This window comes from Microcaecilia unicolor, chromosome 1, assembly GCF_901765095.1.
Source record: "Microcaecilia unicolor chromosome 1, aMicUni1.1, whole genome shotgun sequence".
NCBI lineage: Eukaryota > Metazoa > Chordata > Amphibia > Gymnophiona > Siphonopidae > Microcaecilia > Microcaecilia unicolor.
In genome coordinates this window covers 455,499,375-455,514,336 of record NC_044031.1, presented here as the reverse complement: position 1 = coordinate 455,514,336, position 14,962 = coordinate 455,499,375, and the positions used below count along the sequence as shown (strand labels likewise).

The following is a 14,962-nucleotide window of genomic DNA, read 5'->3' as shown; positions in this document are numbered from 1 at the left end:
AAAAAGCAGAAAAAAAACCTGCAGCAAAAACTTTATGCTTCATTTTGTTGCATAACTATGAAATACATTACTTACAGGTATTTCAAAATTTGCTTTAATTGTTTGGTCCTTCTTTAGGCTTTGTACATGCACCACTGGGCCTTGTAAGATTCCTGTTCCAGTATTACTGCAATCCACCGTGTAGTATGGGAGGCTCTGAGCACCTAAAAACTGAATTCACAAAAGACAGTTTGTAATATATTTTATAGTGGATATACATAAGAAAAATAAAGCAATATAATCCCAAGAGTAAGATTGTGCTTGCAAATTATGACCCAAATGAGAAGAAAATTGACCGACATAAACCTACAGAACATGCATTTCATTTATTCAAATTTTATTCATTATTCCAAGTAGCATAAAACTAGACAGTATAAATAGAACAATTATAAGCAAAACAAACAAAATTAAAACAATTACAAATGTATCAGAAGAAAATTATGGAAAATGTACCTAAATACAAAGTGTCATACACTAATAATTAATCTGCACTGTCTGTCGCAGGGCATTTTGTTATTTCCTTGGACCCTGCAGCTGATAGCGTGCACGATAGCCATTAGCAAATGACCACCTAAATGTTACAAACAAACTAGCAGAGCAGCAACAAATGAAACCTGTTGTAAGTTCGTCCTTCATGAGTTTAAATAAAAACCTAACGGTGAATGCTGAAGCTTGCCCTCCACTTCTACTCCCTTAACTAATATGTTACAGAGCACACACTGCTCTAGGGCACTATGCAGGCTTGCCCTCCATTTCTTCAAAAATACTTTCACTCCCTGAACAACTACTGTGTTAAAGCGCACACACTGCTCATCTCCCAATATCTCCTCATCTCAGCCACTGCTCTAAAATCCTCTTGAAGTTTATATGGGTCTCCTCCAATTTTTCTACCTATCTTACCCCCACTGCCAGTCTGTTTGTCTTCTCCATCTCTGCATGTCTATAATCTTCCTCAGAACCTATTAATCTCATAATCTGTAATCGCCTGTTACCAGTAATTTAAAAACCAGTGTTATGATCGTTACAAAGAGAAACATACCACATTCTCTACGTAAGCGTTTCTCAATGGGGCCACTAATGGATTTTTCTCCACCAGCACAGATGGAATAAAATGAAGTTAATAATGTATAGCATTTTTTGGAAAAAACTTTTTAGTGCTGCTACCAAAAACTTGGATATGAAAAATCTTTATCTAGATATTGCAGAGATAATAGTCAACCTTTTGCCAACAACCATGAGATCTCCTTTCCTGGCTCTAATCCATATTCATAATTTGAGAGCACAAAGCCCTTTTATGCAAAGGAAGGAATATATTTTATTCCCTTGGTGGAAAAGGAAAGAACTTGGTACCTTCTTAAAGATCTACTTCAGGCATCATTATAAAATTAAATTAGATAACACCCCACCTTTAATTGAGAATTAAACAATGAAATGTTCTGCACCACCATCTCATCCCTAGTACGACATAATTAGACCTTCTGATAAACACAGATAGAACACCCCGAATGCAAAAAAAAAAAAAAAAACACTAATTGGTAAACACCAGAAAAACAAGAAAAAAAACAAGAACAAAACACTTCTCCCAATAATCTCTCTCGCTTGTCTTGTATCCTCTGTTCAGGTTTTTTTTTTTTTTTTTGCCTTTTTATGTAGAACAAACATACACCAATAGAAAAATATACAATAGTAACTCTGGCATGAAAACACTAATGAACATCAATTTCCTGTACTCTAAAAGAATCACTAATTAGATTTTAAAAAACATTTAAAATTCATATACACCTAAAGATAGAAAACCAAAACATAAAGCACTACACAAAAGAAGCTGTGACATGCCAATAAGTCTATAAAATAAAAAGCACAATGATATTAAAAATTCTAAAACAGTAACATCTGCAGGAAGAGTTTTACTTTTCACTGAAAAACGACTCATTTATCATCTTAACAAAAGCAAAGTCTGTGCTATGGCTAAAGAAAATCCAAAATACAGAAGAGTGCATTATTGACCTTTAATTGTCTTGAGATCATCATTCAAGAATCAAATGACACCAGATAATTTTTTTTTAAATTTAGATGACTGGCTTTCTCAAGGCACCATATGACTGGGCTATAATCAACTAAGAATGAAGAAATACAACAACAATACCTTGAACTAAGTATTATAAATAGAGCAGCCCTTTTTCTAAGCTGTATATTGAGGCTTTTTCAAATTTGGTTTTTGCAGGTTCTATTCTAATTTTTCCACTAGCCCCCGGGACTTGCTATAAAATAACACAGGAGCGCTTGATGCCTCTTATTTAGGGGTTTTTAAAAGCTCCCACATTAAGTCTACATTATCCAGAAGCATGTGCTAATCAGAACAAGTTAGTTGGATAACACTTCCCTGCCTATGACATTCCAGCTTCTAAAACATTAAAAAACAAAAAATTAAAAAGCACACTATTGTGAGTGCGTTGACAGGCAAATTACTGCAAAGTGAAGATACCTGTAGCAGGTATTCTCCGAGGACAGCAGGCTTCATATTCTCACAAGTGGGTGACACCGATTCACGTCACCCGGTCCAGCATTTTGCTAAAGCTAAAAAGAGAGCTTTGTGGAGCGAGAGTTGCACTCCACCACTCATGCCTGAGTGCCTTCCCGCCTGTCGCGTGAACATGGTCTCCTCAGTTTAATACTAAAGCAAAAATAAAGTAAAAATAACCAAGGAGACAATTCCAAGGGGAGGTGGGAGGTATTGTGAGAATATGAAGCCTGCTGTCCTCAGAGAATACCTGCTACAGGTAAGTATCTTCGTTTTCTCCAAGGACAATCAGGCTTCTATCTTCTCACAAGTGGGGAATCCCTAGCATCCAGGCTCACTGAAAACAACCAACACTGGTCAACTGGGCCTCGCAACAGCGAGGACATAACACAGATTAACCTGAAACTATATACAATCTGAATAAGAGTGCAGCCTGGAACAGAATAAAACAGGGAGGGTGGAGTTAGATTCTAGACCCCAAACAGATTCTGCAACACTGTCTGCTGAACAAACTGTTGTGTTGTTTATCCTGCTCAAGACAGTAGTGTGGTGTGAATGTGTGGACTGAAGACCACGTTGCAGCCTTGCAAATTTCTTCAATGGAGGCTGACTAAGTGGGCTATCAATGCAGCCATGGCTCTGACATTATGAGCTGTGACATGATCCTTCAAGGCCAGCCCAGCCTGGGCATAAGTGAAGGAAATGCAATCTGCCAAACAAATTGAAATGGTGAGTTTCCCCGATGGGATCAAAAGAAACAAAAAGCTGGGTGAACTATATATGGGGCCTGGTCTGCTCCATGTAGTAGGCCAATGCTCTCTTGGAATACAAGGTGTGCAAGCTGCTTTCACCAGGATGGGTATGAGGTCGGGAAAAGAATGTCAGCAAGACAATCAACTGGTTCAGATGGAACTCCGACACCACCTTCAGCAGGAACTTATGGTGCAGAGGACTACTCTGTTGCAATGAAACTTAGTATAGTAAGATGGGCTTACCTTCTACATGTTGATAAGCACTAATTGCACTAAGGTGAACCCTTACGGAGTTGGTCTTGAGACCAGATTCTGATAAGTGTAGAAGGTATTCAAGCAGGGTCTGTGTACGGCAAGTAAGGGAACTAAGGCCTTGCTCTCACACCAGATGACAAACCTCCTCCATTTAAAAGAGTTAACACAAACACCTCTTAGTGGAGTCTTTCCTGGAAGCCAGTAAGACACGGGAGATACCCTTCGAGAGATCTAAGGAAGCAAATTCTAGGCTCTCAACATGCAAGCTGTGAGAGCCAGAGACTGGAGGTTGGGATGTAGAAGTGACCCCTCATTCTGAATAAGGAGAGTCAGAAAACACTTTAAACGCCATGGTTCTTCAGAGGATAACTCCAGAAGAAAAGGGAAGCAAATCTGCCGTGGCCAGTACGGCGTGATCAGAATCATGGTTCTGCGGTCTTGCTCAAGTTTCAACAAAGTTTTTCCTACTAGAGGTATTGGAGAATACGCTTAAAGAAGACCTGTCCCTCAATTGAGGAGAAAGGCATCTGACTAGCCTGTTGCAGGCCTGAAGCCTGGAACAGGATCTCGTGGATAATCTGAGTGGCAAAAAGATACACCCCAAAGGGGTGGCCCATGCTCGGAAGACCTTGCGGGCTGTGCCCATATTGAGAGACCAATCATGCGGCTGCATTACCCTGCTCAGCCTGTCAGCCAGGGTACTGTTTGTGCACACCAGAAAAGTGGAGCATGCTGTGTTGGCAAGCCCAATGCCACATCCAGATGGCCTCCTGACACAGAGGGCATGATCTGGTATTCCCACTGCTTGTTGGCGTAATACATTGCAACCTGATTGTCTGAGATAACCGATCTCTAAAAGCCTTTAGAGCGTTCCAGGTCGCCCAAAGCTCCAGGAGATTGAAGATTTGTTTCCTGGACAAACCAAGCTCCTTGAGTGTGAAGCCCATCTATACGAGTTGCCCATCTCAGGAGAGATGCATCCGTCATCAGTACATTTTGTGGCTGAGGAATTTGGAAAGGAAGTCCCAGAGTCAAATTGGATCGAACTGTCCACCAATGAAGAGAGCGTACAAGCTCTGGGGGAGACCTGGATGACATCTTCTAGACTCCCCTTGGCTTGATACTACTAAGCTGACGTGAGGCCAAAAGGCAACACGTGATACTGAAAGTGATGTGTTCCCAGCCAAAATAGAAGATATCTCCGGTGGGCTGGAAGTAATGGAATGTGAGTATATGCATCCTTTAAGTTCAGAGAAGGGTGCCCAGGGAAACCATCCTGAACTTTTCTCAGACTACTACTACTACTACTATTTAGCATTTCTATAGCGCTACAAGGCATACGCAGCGCTGCACAAACATAGAAGAAAGACAGTCCCTGCTCAAAGAGCTTACAATCTAATAGACAAAAAAATAAATAAAGTAAGCAAATCAAATCAATTAATGTGGACGGGAAGGAAGAGAGGAGGGTAGGTGGAGGCGAGTAGTTACAAGTGGTTACGAGTCAAAAGCAATGTTAAAGAGGTGGGCTTTCAGTCTAGATTTAAAGGTGGCCAAGGATGGGGCAAGACGTAGGGGCTCAGGAAGTTTATTCCAGGCGTAGGGTGCAGCGAGACAGAAGGCGCGAAGTCTGGAGTTGGCAGTAGTGGAGAAGGGAACAGATAAGAAGGATTTATCCATGGAGCGGAGTGCACAGGAAGGGGTGTAGGGAAGGACAAGTGTGGAGAGATACTGGGGAGCAGCAGAGTGAGTACATTTATAGGTTAGTAGAAGAAGTTTGAACAGGATGCGAAAACGGATAGGGAGCCAGTGAAGGGTCTTGAGGAGAGGGGTAGTATGAGTAAAGCGACCCTGGCGGAAGATGAGACGGGCAGCAGAGTTTCGAACTGACTGGAGAGGGGAGAGGTGACTAAGTGGGAGGCCAGCAAAAAGCAGATTGCAGTAGTCTAAACGAGAGGTGACAAGGGTGTGGATGAGGGTTTTGGTAGAGTGCTCGGAAAGAAAGGGGCGGATTTTACGGATGTTCAGGGCCCTTAGGGCTAGGATGGGATGCATCCCCCCTTTCGTCTTCTCCACAAGTACCTGGAATAGAATCCCTGCTCTTCTTCCACTGGTGGAACGGATTCGACCGCATGGGCCTTCAGAAGGGCAGACAGTTCCTCTGCTAGAACCTGCCTGTGCTGAGAGCTGAATGAATGAGCTCTCAGTGGGCAATTTGGAGGTTTGAAATGCCAATTGAGGGCGTATCCGAGATGGACTATTTGAAGAACCCACGGGTCAGAGGTTACAAGAGGCTACCTTTGGTGAAAAAATTTTAGCCTCTCCCTGACTGGTAAGTCCTCCGGGACAGACACTTTTACTGTGGCTATGATCTGCTGGAGCCAATCAAACGCTCGTCCCTTGCTCAGCCTGGGGACCAGCAGGGGCCTTAGGCGCACGCTGTTGATGACAGAGCTGGGGTTGAGCCTGAGTAGTCTAGTGAGCCAAAGGAGTGTACCCACGCCTAGAATAGTAGTAGGAATCGCTCCTTTGCTTGACTAAAATCCTCCTAGCTGAGGTGGATGCAGAAGGCGCCCAGCAGGAGACTAAAGAAATGGTAACAGTATGCTTCTTGATTTGGTCAGCAACCTCCTCAACCTTCTCTCCAAAAAGGTTATCCCCCCCCCCCCCCCCCCAAGCAAGGGCATCCACCAACCACTGCTGAACAGAGTGTTTCATATTAGAAACCCACAGCCATGAGAGGCTGCACATTGCTATACTTTGAGCAAAGATCCCGGATGCCACATCAAGTGTCGTAAGTGCCCCTGGCCAAGAACATTCAACATGCCTTCTGCTGCTTGACCAAATTGCGAAAAGGCTTGGCGTGCTCCAGAGGGAGCGCAACTACCAAGTTAGACAGCTGTCGCACCGAGTTTCGCAAGTAGATGCTCGTGAAGAGCTGGTAGGATTGTATACGGGAGATGAGCACTGAAGCCTGGTACATCTTCCTCCCAAAAGAATCCAGGGCTCTAGCTTCTCTGCCTGGTGGCGCCGAGGCATAGTCCCTAGTACTCCTTGCTCTTTTGAGAGCAGATTCCACCACCATGGAATTGTAAGGCAACTGAGGCCTGTCAAAACCAGATGTACCATGGATCCAATACTGGGTGTCAATCTTCTTGGAAATAACAGGGACCGTCAGAGGGGACTCCCAATTCCTGGCGAGGACTTCCTTGAGTACCTCGTAGAGAGGTGCAGTCACAGCCTCCTTAGGAGGAGACGTATTGTCTAGGACCTCAAGCATCTTGGCCCTGGGCTCATCATCCACTTCCAAAGGAAATGGAATGGCCTCAGTCATATTCTTAAAAAAAAAAAAAGATGGAAATGAAAGGCTCTCAGGCGGAGAATGTCTCCTTTCAGGTAGAGGGGAGGGTTCAGAAAGAATCCCATAAGACTCATCTGAGGAAAAGTATCTGGGATCCTCCTCTGAATCTCATAAGCGCTCCTCCTCGGTGTCAGAGAATATATCCCTATGGGACTGCCAAGACTGAAGCTGCCTCAATACTAAGGAACCATGCCCTCAAGAGCGGCTTTGAGAAGTTGATTCTCACCTCAACTCCAACGAAGCTTCCACCACTGATGTCGAGCGGGTGCTGGCTTGGGTGGCAGTCAACACTGGGGCTACAAGCGATGCCAGCATCGGAGGCCTTACCGTAGGATGAGGGCCAGGCGGGGCCGCAACAGGAGGTAAGGCAGATGCAAGCACCCCTGATACCAATGCACACCATTGCACAAAGCCATCCAGCAGCTCAGGGGAGCAAGGCCCGGATGTGCTCATCGAGGGCCGGCACTGGGAAAACTGGGGTGCCAGCTGAGGTGCAGGTTGCAGAACTGCTGGGGTAATACGGGAGCGGGATCTTGACTGCTTGGTGACAGGTGAATTGGCACCTCCTGTATACAGGGGGAGCGATCCTCCCAGTGCAGACGCTTCTTGGATACCGAATCCTTCGACGCCCCAGAGCTCCCGGCACCATGCATCGAGGATGACAATGCTTCTTGGCCTTCACCTGAAGATGTCACCAAGGCTTCCTGGTGCCGATGAGGACGGTCCCGGGGGGCCTGTACAGCAGGAGGTCTCGAGACAGGTGGAGACCCACTCGATGCCTCACTTCTCCCAGTGTTTAACGGTCTAGAAGCAGCCATGGTTACCAATGCTCTCGATACCGTTGGGATGCTTGATGTCGATGCCAATGTTGAGGAACCGGACTTGGCTCCAAAAATCCTCTCTTGTTGAGCATCTCTGGAAACCTGGGTTCTCTTCTTCAAGCAAAGACAGAGAACTCAGTTAGAAGGCTATGGTTGGGCCCCAGACACTGCAGACACCAAGAATGGGTGTCTTTTCCTGAGATAGTCCAGGTAAAAGGGCCCCAGAGAAAACCAAGCCCAACACAGGACAGAATCATCAAACTTCTATAATTGACCTGGAACTAAACTGGAATACACATTAATTTTTTTCTGTTCAGTATAAATGTCACAAATATTTCTAATGGTTCTGAAGTGATCCGGACAGTCAGAAAGTAAAATTCTGTTAGGAAAATGACAGACATGCAAGACTTTTGCTAATTGAAGCCATAAAGTATACTGAAAATAGAGTGGTCACTGAGGAATAAAAGATGCAATGTGATTGGTTGATTAGACTCCTTTTTTTTTTTTTTTTAATGTCATCTCCATGTTACATGCCATGTTCAAGAATTGGTATACACCACAAATGCTTAAAAAATTGTTTAACATTCATTATTTATTAGGCTCTTGCTATACCATGTTGATTGCATGAGCAAGTCTACAAGGTTTACAAATATAAAACTAAAATCAATTAAGAGGAAAGGAACAACAATAAAAACAGGAAAGATGACACTCAAAAAAGCAATAACACATCACAGATTCCTCACTTCTGCACCAAATCCAGACATACAATCCAGGAACTACCACCTCTCATAGGCAACGTGGAACAAGTGGGTCTTAAGGTTTGATTGAAAAACCCTAAAGGATGTCTCAACATGTAGGTGGCAGGCTATTACAGAGGTTAGGGCGTAAAAGAAAAAAGCCCTATTTCAGGTGAATTCACATTTGGCTTTTGAGGAACTGAGGAATACCAGTCAGTAGTCATTGACAGAACACAGTAACTGGGGTGGAGAATAAGGTACCATAAGGCAAGACAGGTGTGTTGGATTAATACAGTGTAGAGCTTTAAAAGCTAATATTACAAATTTGAATTGACTCCAGTACTTTATTGGAAGTCAATATAAATGAAAGAATAGTGAGATGATACAGTCATGTCTCCTGGCATGACAAAGAAACCTAGCAGCTGTAAATGAAGGGTTTATAACTTGTTGTTCTCTGACTAGGTAATTCCTGAATATATTGCATTACAACGATCGAGTTTCAAAGTCATTAGGATATGGAAAAGTGTATATACTGGGTCTTGGTCAAGACACTTCCTAATTGACTTAAGTTTATGCAGTGTATAGGAGCCCGATTTAAATACAGAATAAATTTGCTGAGACAATGTCAAATGAGAGTCTATGATGATGCCAAAGTAGTGGAAGGAATCTACAGTTGGCATGTCAGAAAACGTGTTGGTGTTGGCTGTGGTGCGTGGCCAATGATCCAGCAGGTAGTCATCTTTATTCAGATTGATGAACTATAATAAAATTAAAACAAGAAATAAGCTTTACAACTCTTTTTGGGTGCTTTGTTTGCTGAACCTTGGTTCTCTTAGTACACTCAGATGGTTCCAAAAGCATATTAAATTATTAACCTCATTCTGATCGTAGTCCCTCAAAGAGAGAGCTTAACATACCTTGCAATGGACCACCAGTTTGGGTTGTGCAGTGATATTCGCTGCTTCATCTAGCACTTCCACTTGGAAAGGTAAAACAGTTCCATTTTCAATGATCAACATTTCAGACGCTGGTATCACTTTCAGTTTAGAAGGTGGTCCTATTAAAAAAAAAAAAAAAAAAAAAAAAAAAGATTGTATTGAATAAGGTACAGATCCCAGTACAATACATTTTATGCTGCTTATCCTAGAAACAAGCAGTGGATTTTCCCCAAATCATTTTAATAATGGTTTATGGACTTTTCTTTAGGAAATTATCCAAACCTTTTTTAATTACTACATTCTCTGGCAACGAATTCCAGAGTTTAATTACACGATGAGTGAAAAAATATTTTCTCAGATTTGTGTTAAATTTACTACTTTGTAGCTTCATTGCATGCCCCAGCAGTCCTAATATTTTTAGAAAGAATAAACAAGTGAGTCACTTCCACCTGTTCCACTCTACCTCTATCATATCTCCCCCACAGCCATCTTTTCTCCAAGCTGAAGAACCCTAGCCACTTCAGCCTTTCCTCATAGGGAAGTTGTCCCATCCCCTTTATCATTTCTGTCGCCATTCTCTACATATTTTCTAATTTCACTATAACTGGTCTCAAAAAGAGAATGGATGACCAGAACTGTAAACAGTATTCGAAGTGTGGTCGCACCATGGAGTGATACAAAGGCATTATAACATCCTCATTTTTTGTTATCCATTCCTTTCTTAATAATACTTAATGTTCCATTTGCTTTCTTAGCCACTGCCCCCACACACTGAGCAGTGATGACACCTATATCCCTTTCCTGGTCAGTGACTCCTAATGTGAAACCTTGCACCACATAACCATAGTTCAGGTTCCATACCTCTATAAAGCGAAGATACTCGCAGCAAGTATTCTCCAAGGACAGCAGGCTTCATATTCTCACGTGTGGGTAGAAGCCGATCCGTGTCATCCACTTCAGCATTTATGCTCAAGTTAAAAAAAACCCCGAGCTTTCTGAAGCGCGAGCCACGCACCACTACGTATGGCCGAGTGCCTTCCCTCCCACTGCAATAACGCGGTTCCCGCAGTTTAATTTTAAAGCAAAATAAGGAAAATAAAATAATGAAATAGAAAACTCCAAGGGGAGGTGGGCGGGATTGTGAGAATATGAAGCCTGCTGTCCTCGAAGAATACCTGCTACAGGTAAGTAACTTCGCTTTCTCTGGCAGGCTCTCATATTCTCATGTGTGGGGAATCCCTAGCATCCAGGCTCACCCAAAACAGTGGTCAATTGGGCCTTGCAATGGTGAGGACATAACACAGATTAACCTGAAACAATATACAATCTGAATGAGAGTCCACCGAGGAGGTGCCCCACGGTTGGAAGATCTTGCGGGCCATGCCCATGTGGAGAGACCACTCACACGACTGCATTCTCCTGCCCAGTCTGTCGGCCAGGGTGTTGACTGCGCCCGTCAGATAAGTGGCTCAAAGGTACATGACATGCAGGGGAGCCCAATGCCACATCCAGACAGCTTCCTGACACAGAGGACATGATCCGGTGCCTCCCTGCTTGTTGATGTAATACATTGCAACTTGATTGTCTATTTCAACGAGAATAATTTGATGGGACAGCCGATCTTTGAAAGTCTTTAGAGTGTTCCAGACCACTTGAAGATCAGGGAGGTTGATCTGAAGATTTGTTTCTTGGTGGGACCAAGTTCCTCGAGTGTGAAGCCCATCGACATGAGCTCCCCCATCCCAGGAGAGATGCATCCATCATCAACATTTTTTGCAGCTGAGGAATTTGGAATGGAAGTCCCAGAGTCAAACTGGATCGAACTGTCCACCACTGAAGAGAGAGAACAAGCTCTGGGGACACTTCCTGTGGCTCAATACCACTGAGAAGCCAGGGTCCACTGAGCTGGTCTTACGTAAAGACGTGTCATGGGTGTAACGTACACTGTGGAGGCCATGTGGCCAAGTAATCTCAACATCTGCCGAGCTGTGACCTGCCGAGAGGCTCGAACCTTGGACGCCAGGAAGACTAGATTGTCTGCTCTGGCCTCCGGGAGATAGGTGCGACCCTTCTGTGTGTTGAGCAGGGCTCCTATGAATTCCAATTTTTGGGCAGGGTGCATATGGGACTTGGGGGAGTTTAAAACAAACCCTAGTAGCTCTAGCCAATGAGAGGTGAACTGGAGGTGATGGCAATATCTGCACTATCTTATGCCCACGTTAACATCAGGCCCTACCAAAAATATATATATATTTTATCAGTTCTGGCTATGCCACTGCTCTAATTTGCCAATTTAAGTGAAAAGTATTGGGAAAATTGTGCTTTAGTATATAGCCAAACTCTTGGAAAAACATTCTATATTTAAAGTTAATCATAGCGATTATCAGCAGTTTGATAATCCTGACCACTATCATTTATCATTTATTAAGAATGTGGTATACTGCATTCTACTATTAAGTAGGTTGAAGCAGTTTACGCACTCTAACTGAAAAGGAAAGGAACTCCATTTAAAAGCAAGAAAGCAAAGCATCACTCAAAAAGCATCACAATAGTATAATCAAAAGACAAGCACTGAAATCATAAGTTCTCCTCCAGGCTCTCTTCAGGCTTGTTGAAAATTATACTTTTTAGAAAGGCCCTCAATAGAAATCAAACAAAATAAAACATGGAAAAGAAAATAAGATGATACCTTTTTTATTGGACATAACTTAATACATTTCTTGATTAGCTTTCGAAGGTTGCCCTTCGTCAGATCGGAAAAGAAGAAGGGCAACCTTCGAAAGCTAATCAAGAAATGTATTAAGTTATGTCCAATAAAAAAGGTATCATCTTATTTTCTTTTCCATGTTTTATTTTGTTTAATTTCTATTGATAACCTTAAGAGTGGACTAACACGGCTACCACACTCCTCTACTTTAGAAGGGCCCTAAAATATGTATAAATTGTTTCTGATCATAGATGCAAAGGTAGAGAATTCCAAAGGGAAGGAGCTAAGCAATAAAAGGTGTGGTCTCCAATTGAGCTTTAAAAAGAGGGGGAGACAACATATGCTGATCATTGAGGGAATACGTGTATATGGGTGAGTTTGTCAGGGAAGAGAGAAAGAATGGGCAACCACAGTTCAATTTTATTTGATATACTGCAAATAAAACAATTATCTAAGCGGTTTAAAAATTAAAAGTATACTGAGGTTGAAATAGGAGAACGGAACATGGAAAATTTAATAAAGTCCAAGAGAGGAATAGAATATAATTTAAAAGACCCACAAGGTGGGGAGGGAATGATAAGAGTCAGCAAGACAGTGGAAGGGTAGACTTGCTGCAAGAGGTAGTAAAGGGGCACAGGAAAGGTAACGTCAACATTGTTGTCACCTATACAGTTTAAGGATAGCTTTAAATCTTAGAAATGAGAGTTCAGTTTATAAGTGAAGAGGGATGCTGTTCCAGGTATTCTTGCAAAGCGTGAGCATACGTGAAGGAAGGAGGGTACAAGGTGGTGGTGTTGACAGGAGCGTAAAGTACGCATCGGAGAATAAGCTATCAGAACCAGAACATAAAGCCCTAATAGTAAGAATTAAAATCTTGAACTGAATCCAGAAGCAAATAGATAGCCAGTGCTTTTGTATCAGAAGGGGAGTCTCATGGCCACAATATTTTGCTCTGCAGAGGAAACATATCACCATATTATAGAAGCTTTGTAATCTCTTCAAAGTTTCATGATCCCTGCATAGATAACATTACAGTACTCAAAATGAGAGATGAAAAGTACATGAAGTACGCATAATGGAGTCTTCAAAGTAATTACAAACTGAATATAACTGGCATAAGATGAAGGAACCCTTTCAAGTTACCATGGATATCTGAGGAGTGAAAGACAGTTGGGAAACAGTTTGGGAAACTCCCAAATATCAAAAAGAGTCAACAGACTTAACTGGAAGGACAAATAAAACAGGATTGAGAGAAAGATGCTGTAAGTGGCCAGAGATCCAACAAGCAATATTTTTTTCCAGAATTCAGTAATTGCCATTGATATGTAATCAAGAAACCACTGCATCCAAGCAGTTGTAAAACAGTTGGAGGTCAAGGCTGGCATTAATAGACCAACATAATGTCCTGTGTGTAGTAATATGCGGTGACACCCATCAGAGTATTAAACTTTGTGGAACATTACAAGGATACCATGAACTTCACTAAGGAATGAAACCAAGATGGTTTCCGTACTGCAACCAGACTGGAATTTGGATTGCCTTGGGTGGAGTATCCTGCAGCCTTCTAAATAGCACACAGTTGGCAAAACATTACTTCCTCAATCAGTTTTAATAGAATGCACAGATCAGAAATGGGACTATAGTTCAATGGAAATGCTGGATCCAATGAGGGTTCAACAGGGTTCAAGTCCAGAACTTAGAACAGAAAGAACCAGGGGAACAAGTCTCTGTTTGACCTTGAACCAAGAGGATGGAATAGATGGAGTCATTAACTTCATAGAAGCAATATCTTGAGACATTTATAGTGACAGGTTTGAATGAGAACCCATAGTATAAATGAAGTAGGTTGACATTTTTTTGAAGGAGAGAAGTGGCAGAAGTCAGGAGCCATCAAAGATAGAAAAGGTGCCCAGAGGACCATGGCCTTATTCTGCAGGATCAAAGATAACTGGCTCACAGACAGTAGTTTGGTGATCCTGTCTTGAGTTGTATTAGCAGTACGCGATGACACAGTCAAGAAAAGTTTATGTGCAGTATTTGTGGAATTTTGAATTAAAGTTGTAAATAACTTTTCTTGGCTTTTTCAGATAACAGTTATATATGTTCTGATGTTCCTTAAATGGATGTAGGGTGGTAGAGGGAAGGGTGTTCTCTTCAGAGCCATTCCGTTCTCCTTGCCTGTAGTTTGAGCAGGAGGGTATTACTGTACCAGGGACATCAGCAAGCTGAAGAATAGATAGAATTGGAGGGGGGGGGGGGGGGGGCAAGTTTAATACATTGCTTCGAGTTAATGCAATGCAAAGGAAGGGAAACAAATCCAGAGGGAAAACAAGAAAATAGGCTGGAGAAAGAAATAAAGAATGAACTCTGTGAAGAGGACAAGTAACATGGCTTGAAAGAGACATAGAAAAGGCAATAGAAGGGGCCTAAAGGTGAAGTAACAATAAATAGTAGTCTGACTAGGAAACTGGTAGAAGGAGGAAACACTGAATCTGAAAGAGATGGAGATAATACCAAGTCTAAGGTGTGACCAAGTATATGCTGCATCAAATTCAAATCTACACATAAGGACTGAAAGAGAATGTACTTAGATGGCAAGGGTTATCAACATGAGTGTTAAAATTGCCAATAAGGTGTTTACAGAATTTCAGAGTAGCATCAGCCATTGACTGATAAATTTATTCTCATGCGATTGAAGATAAAGCTCGAGGACAATGGTAATGGTGATGGTGATGAGATTTGATAGCCTTTCTGTGGTATAATCAAAGTAGTTCACATTTTTATTATATATGCAGGTACTTTCTCTGTCCCTAGTAGGCTCACAATAAAAAAGA

General features: G+C 42.3%; 1 protein-coding gene across 2 annotated transcripts in view; it reads right to left on the bottom strand.

The window, feature by feature from the left end:
• Positions 1-14,962, bottom strand: part of SMCHD1 (structural maintenance of chromosomes flexible hinge domain containing 1) — a 735,404-nt gene that overhangs the window by 425,257 nt on the left and 295,185 nt on the right. For both annotated transcript variants that reach the window (XM_030213010.1, XM_030213015.1), the window contains exons 23-24: positions 9,401-9,540; positions 76-210 (exon numbers count right to left, since the gene is read on the bottom strand). In XM_030213010.1, coding sequence (XP_030068870.1) covers positions 76-210; positions 9,401-9,540 — 275 coding nt within the window. The remainder of the gene's footprint in view (positions 1-75; positions 211-9,400; positions 9,541-14,962) is intronic.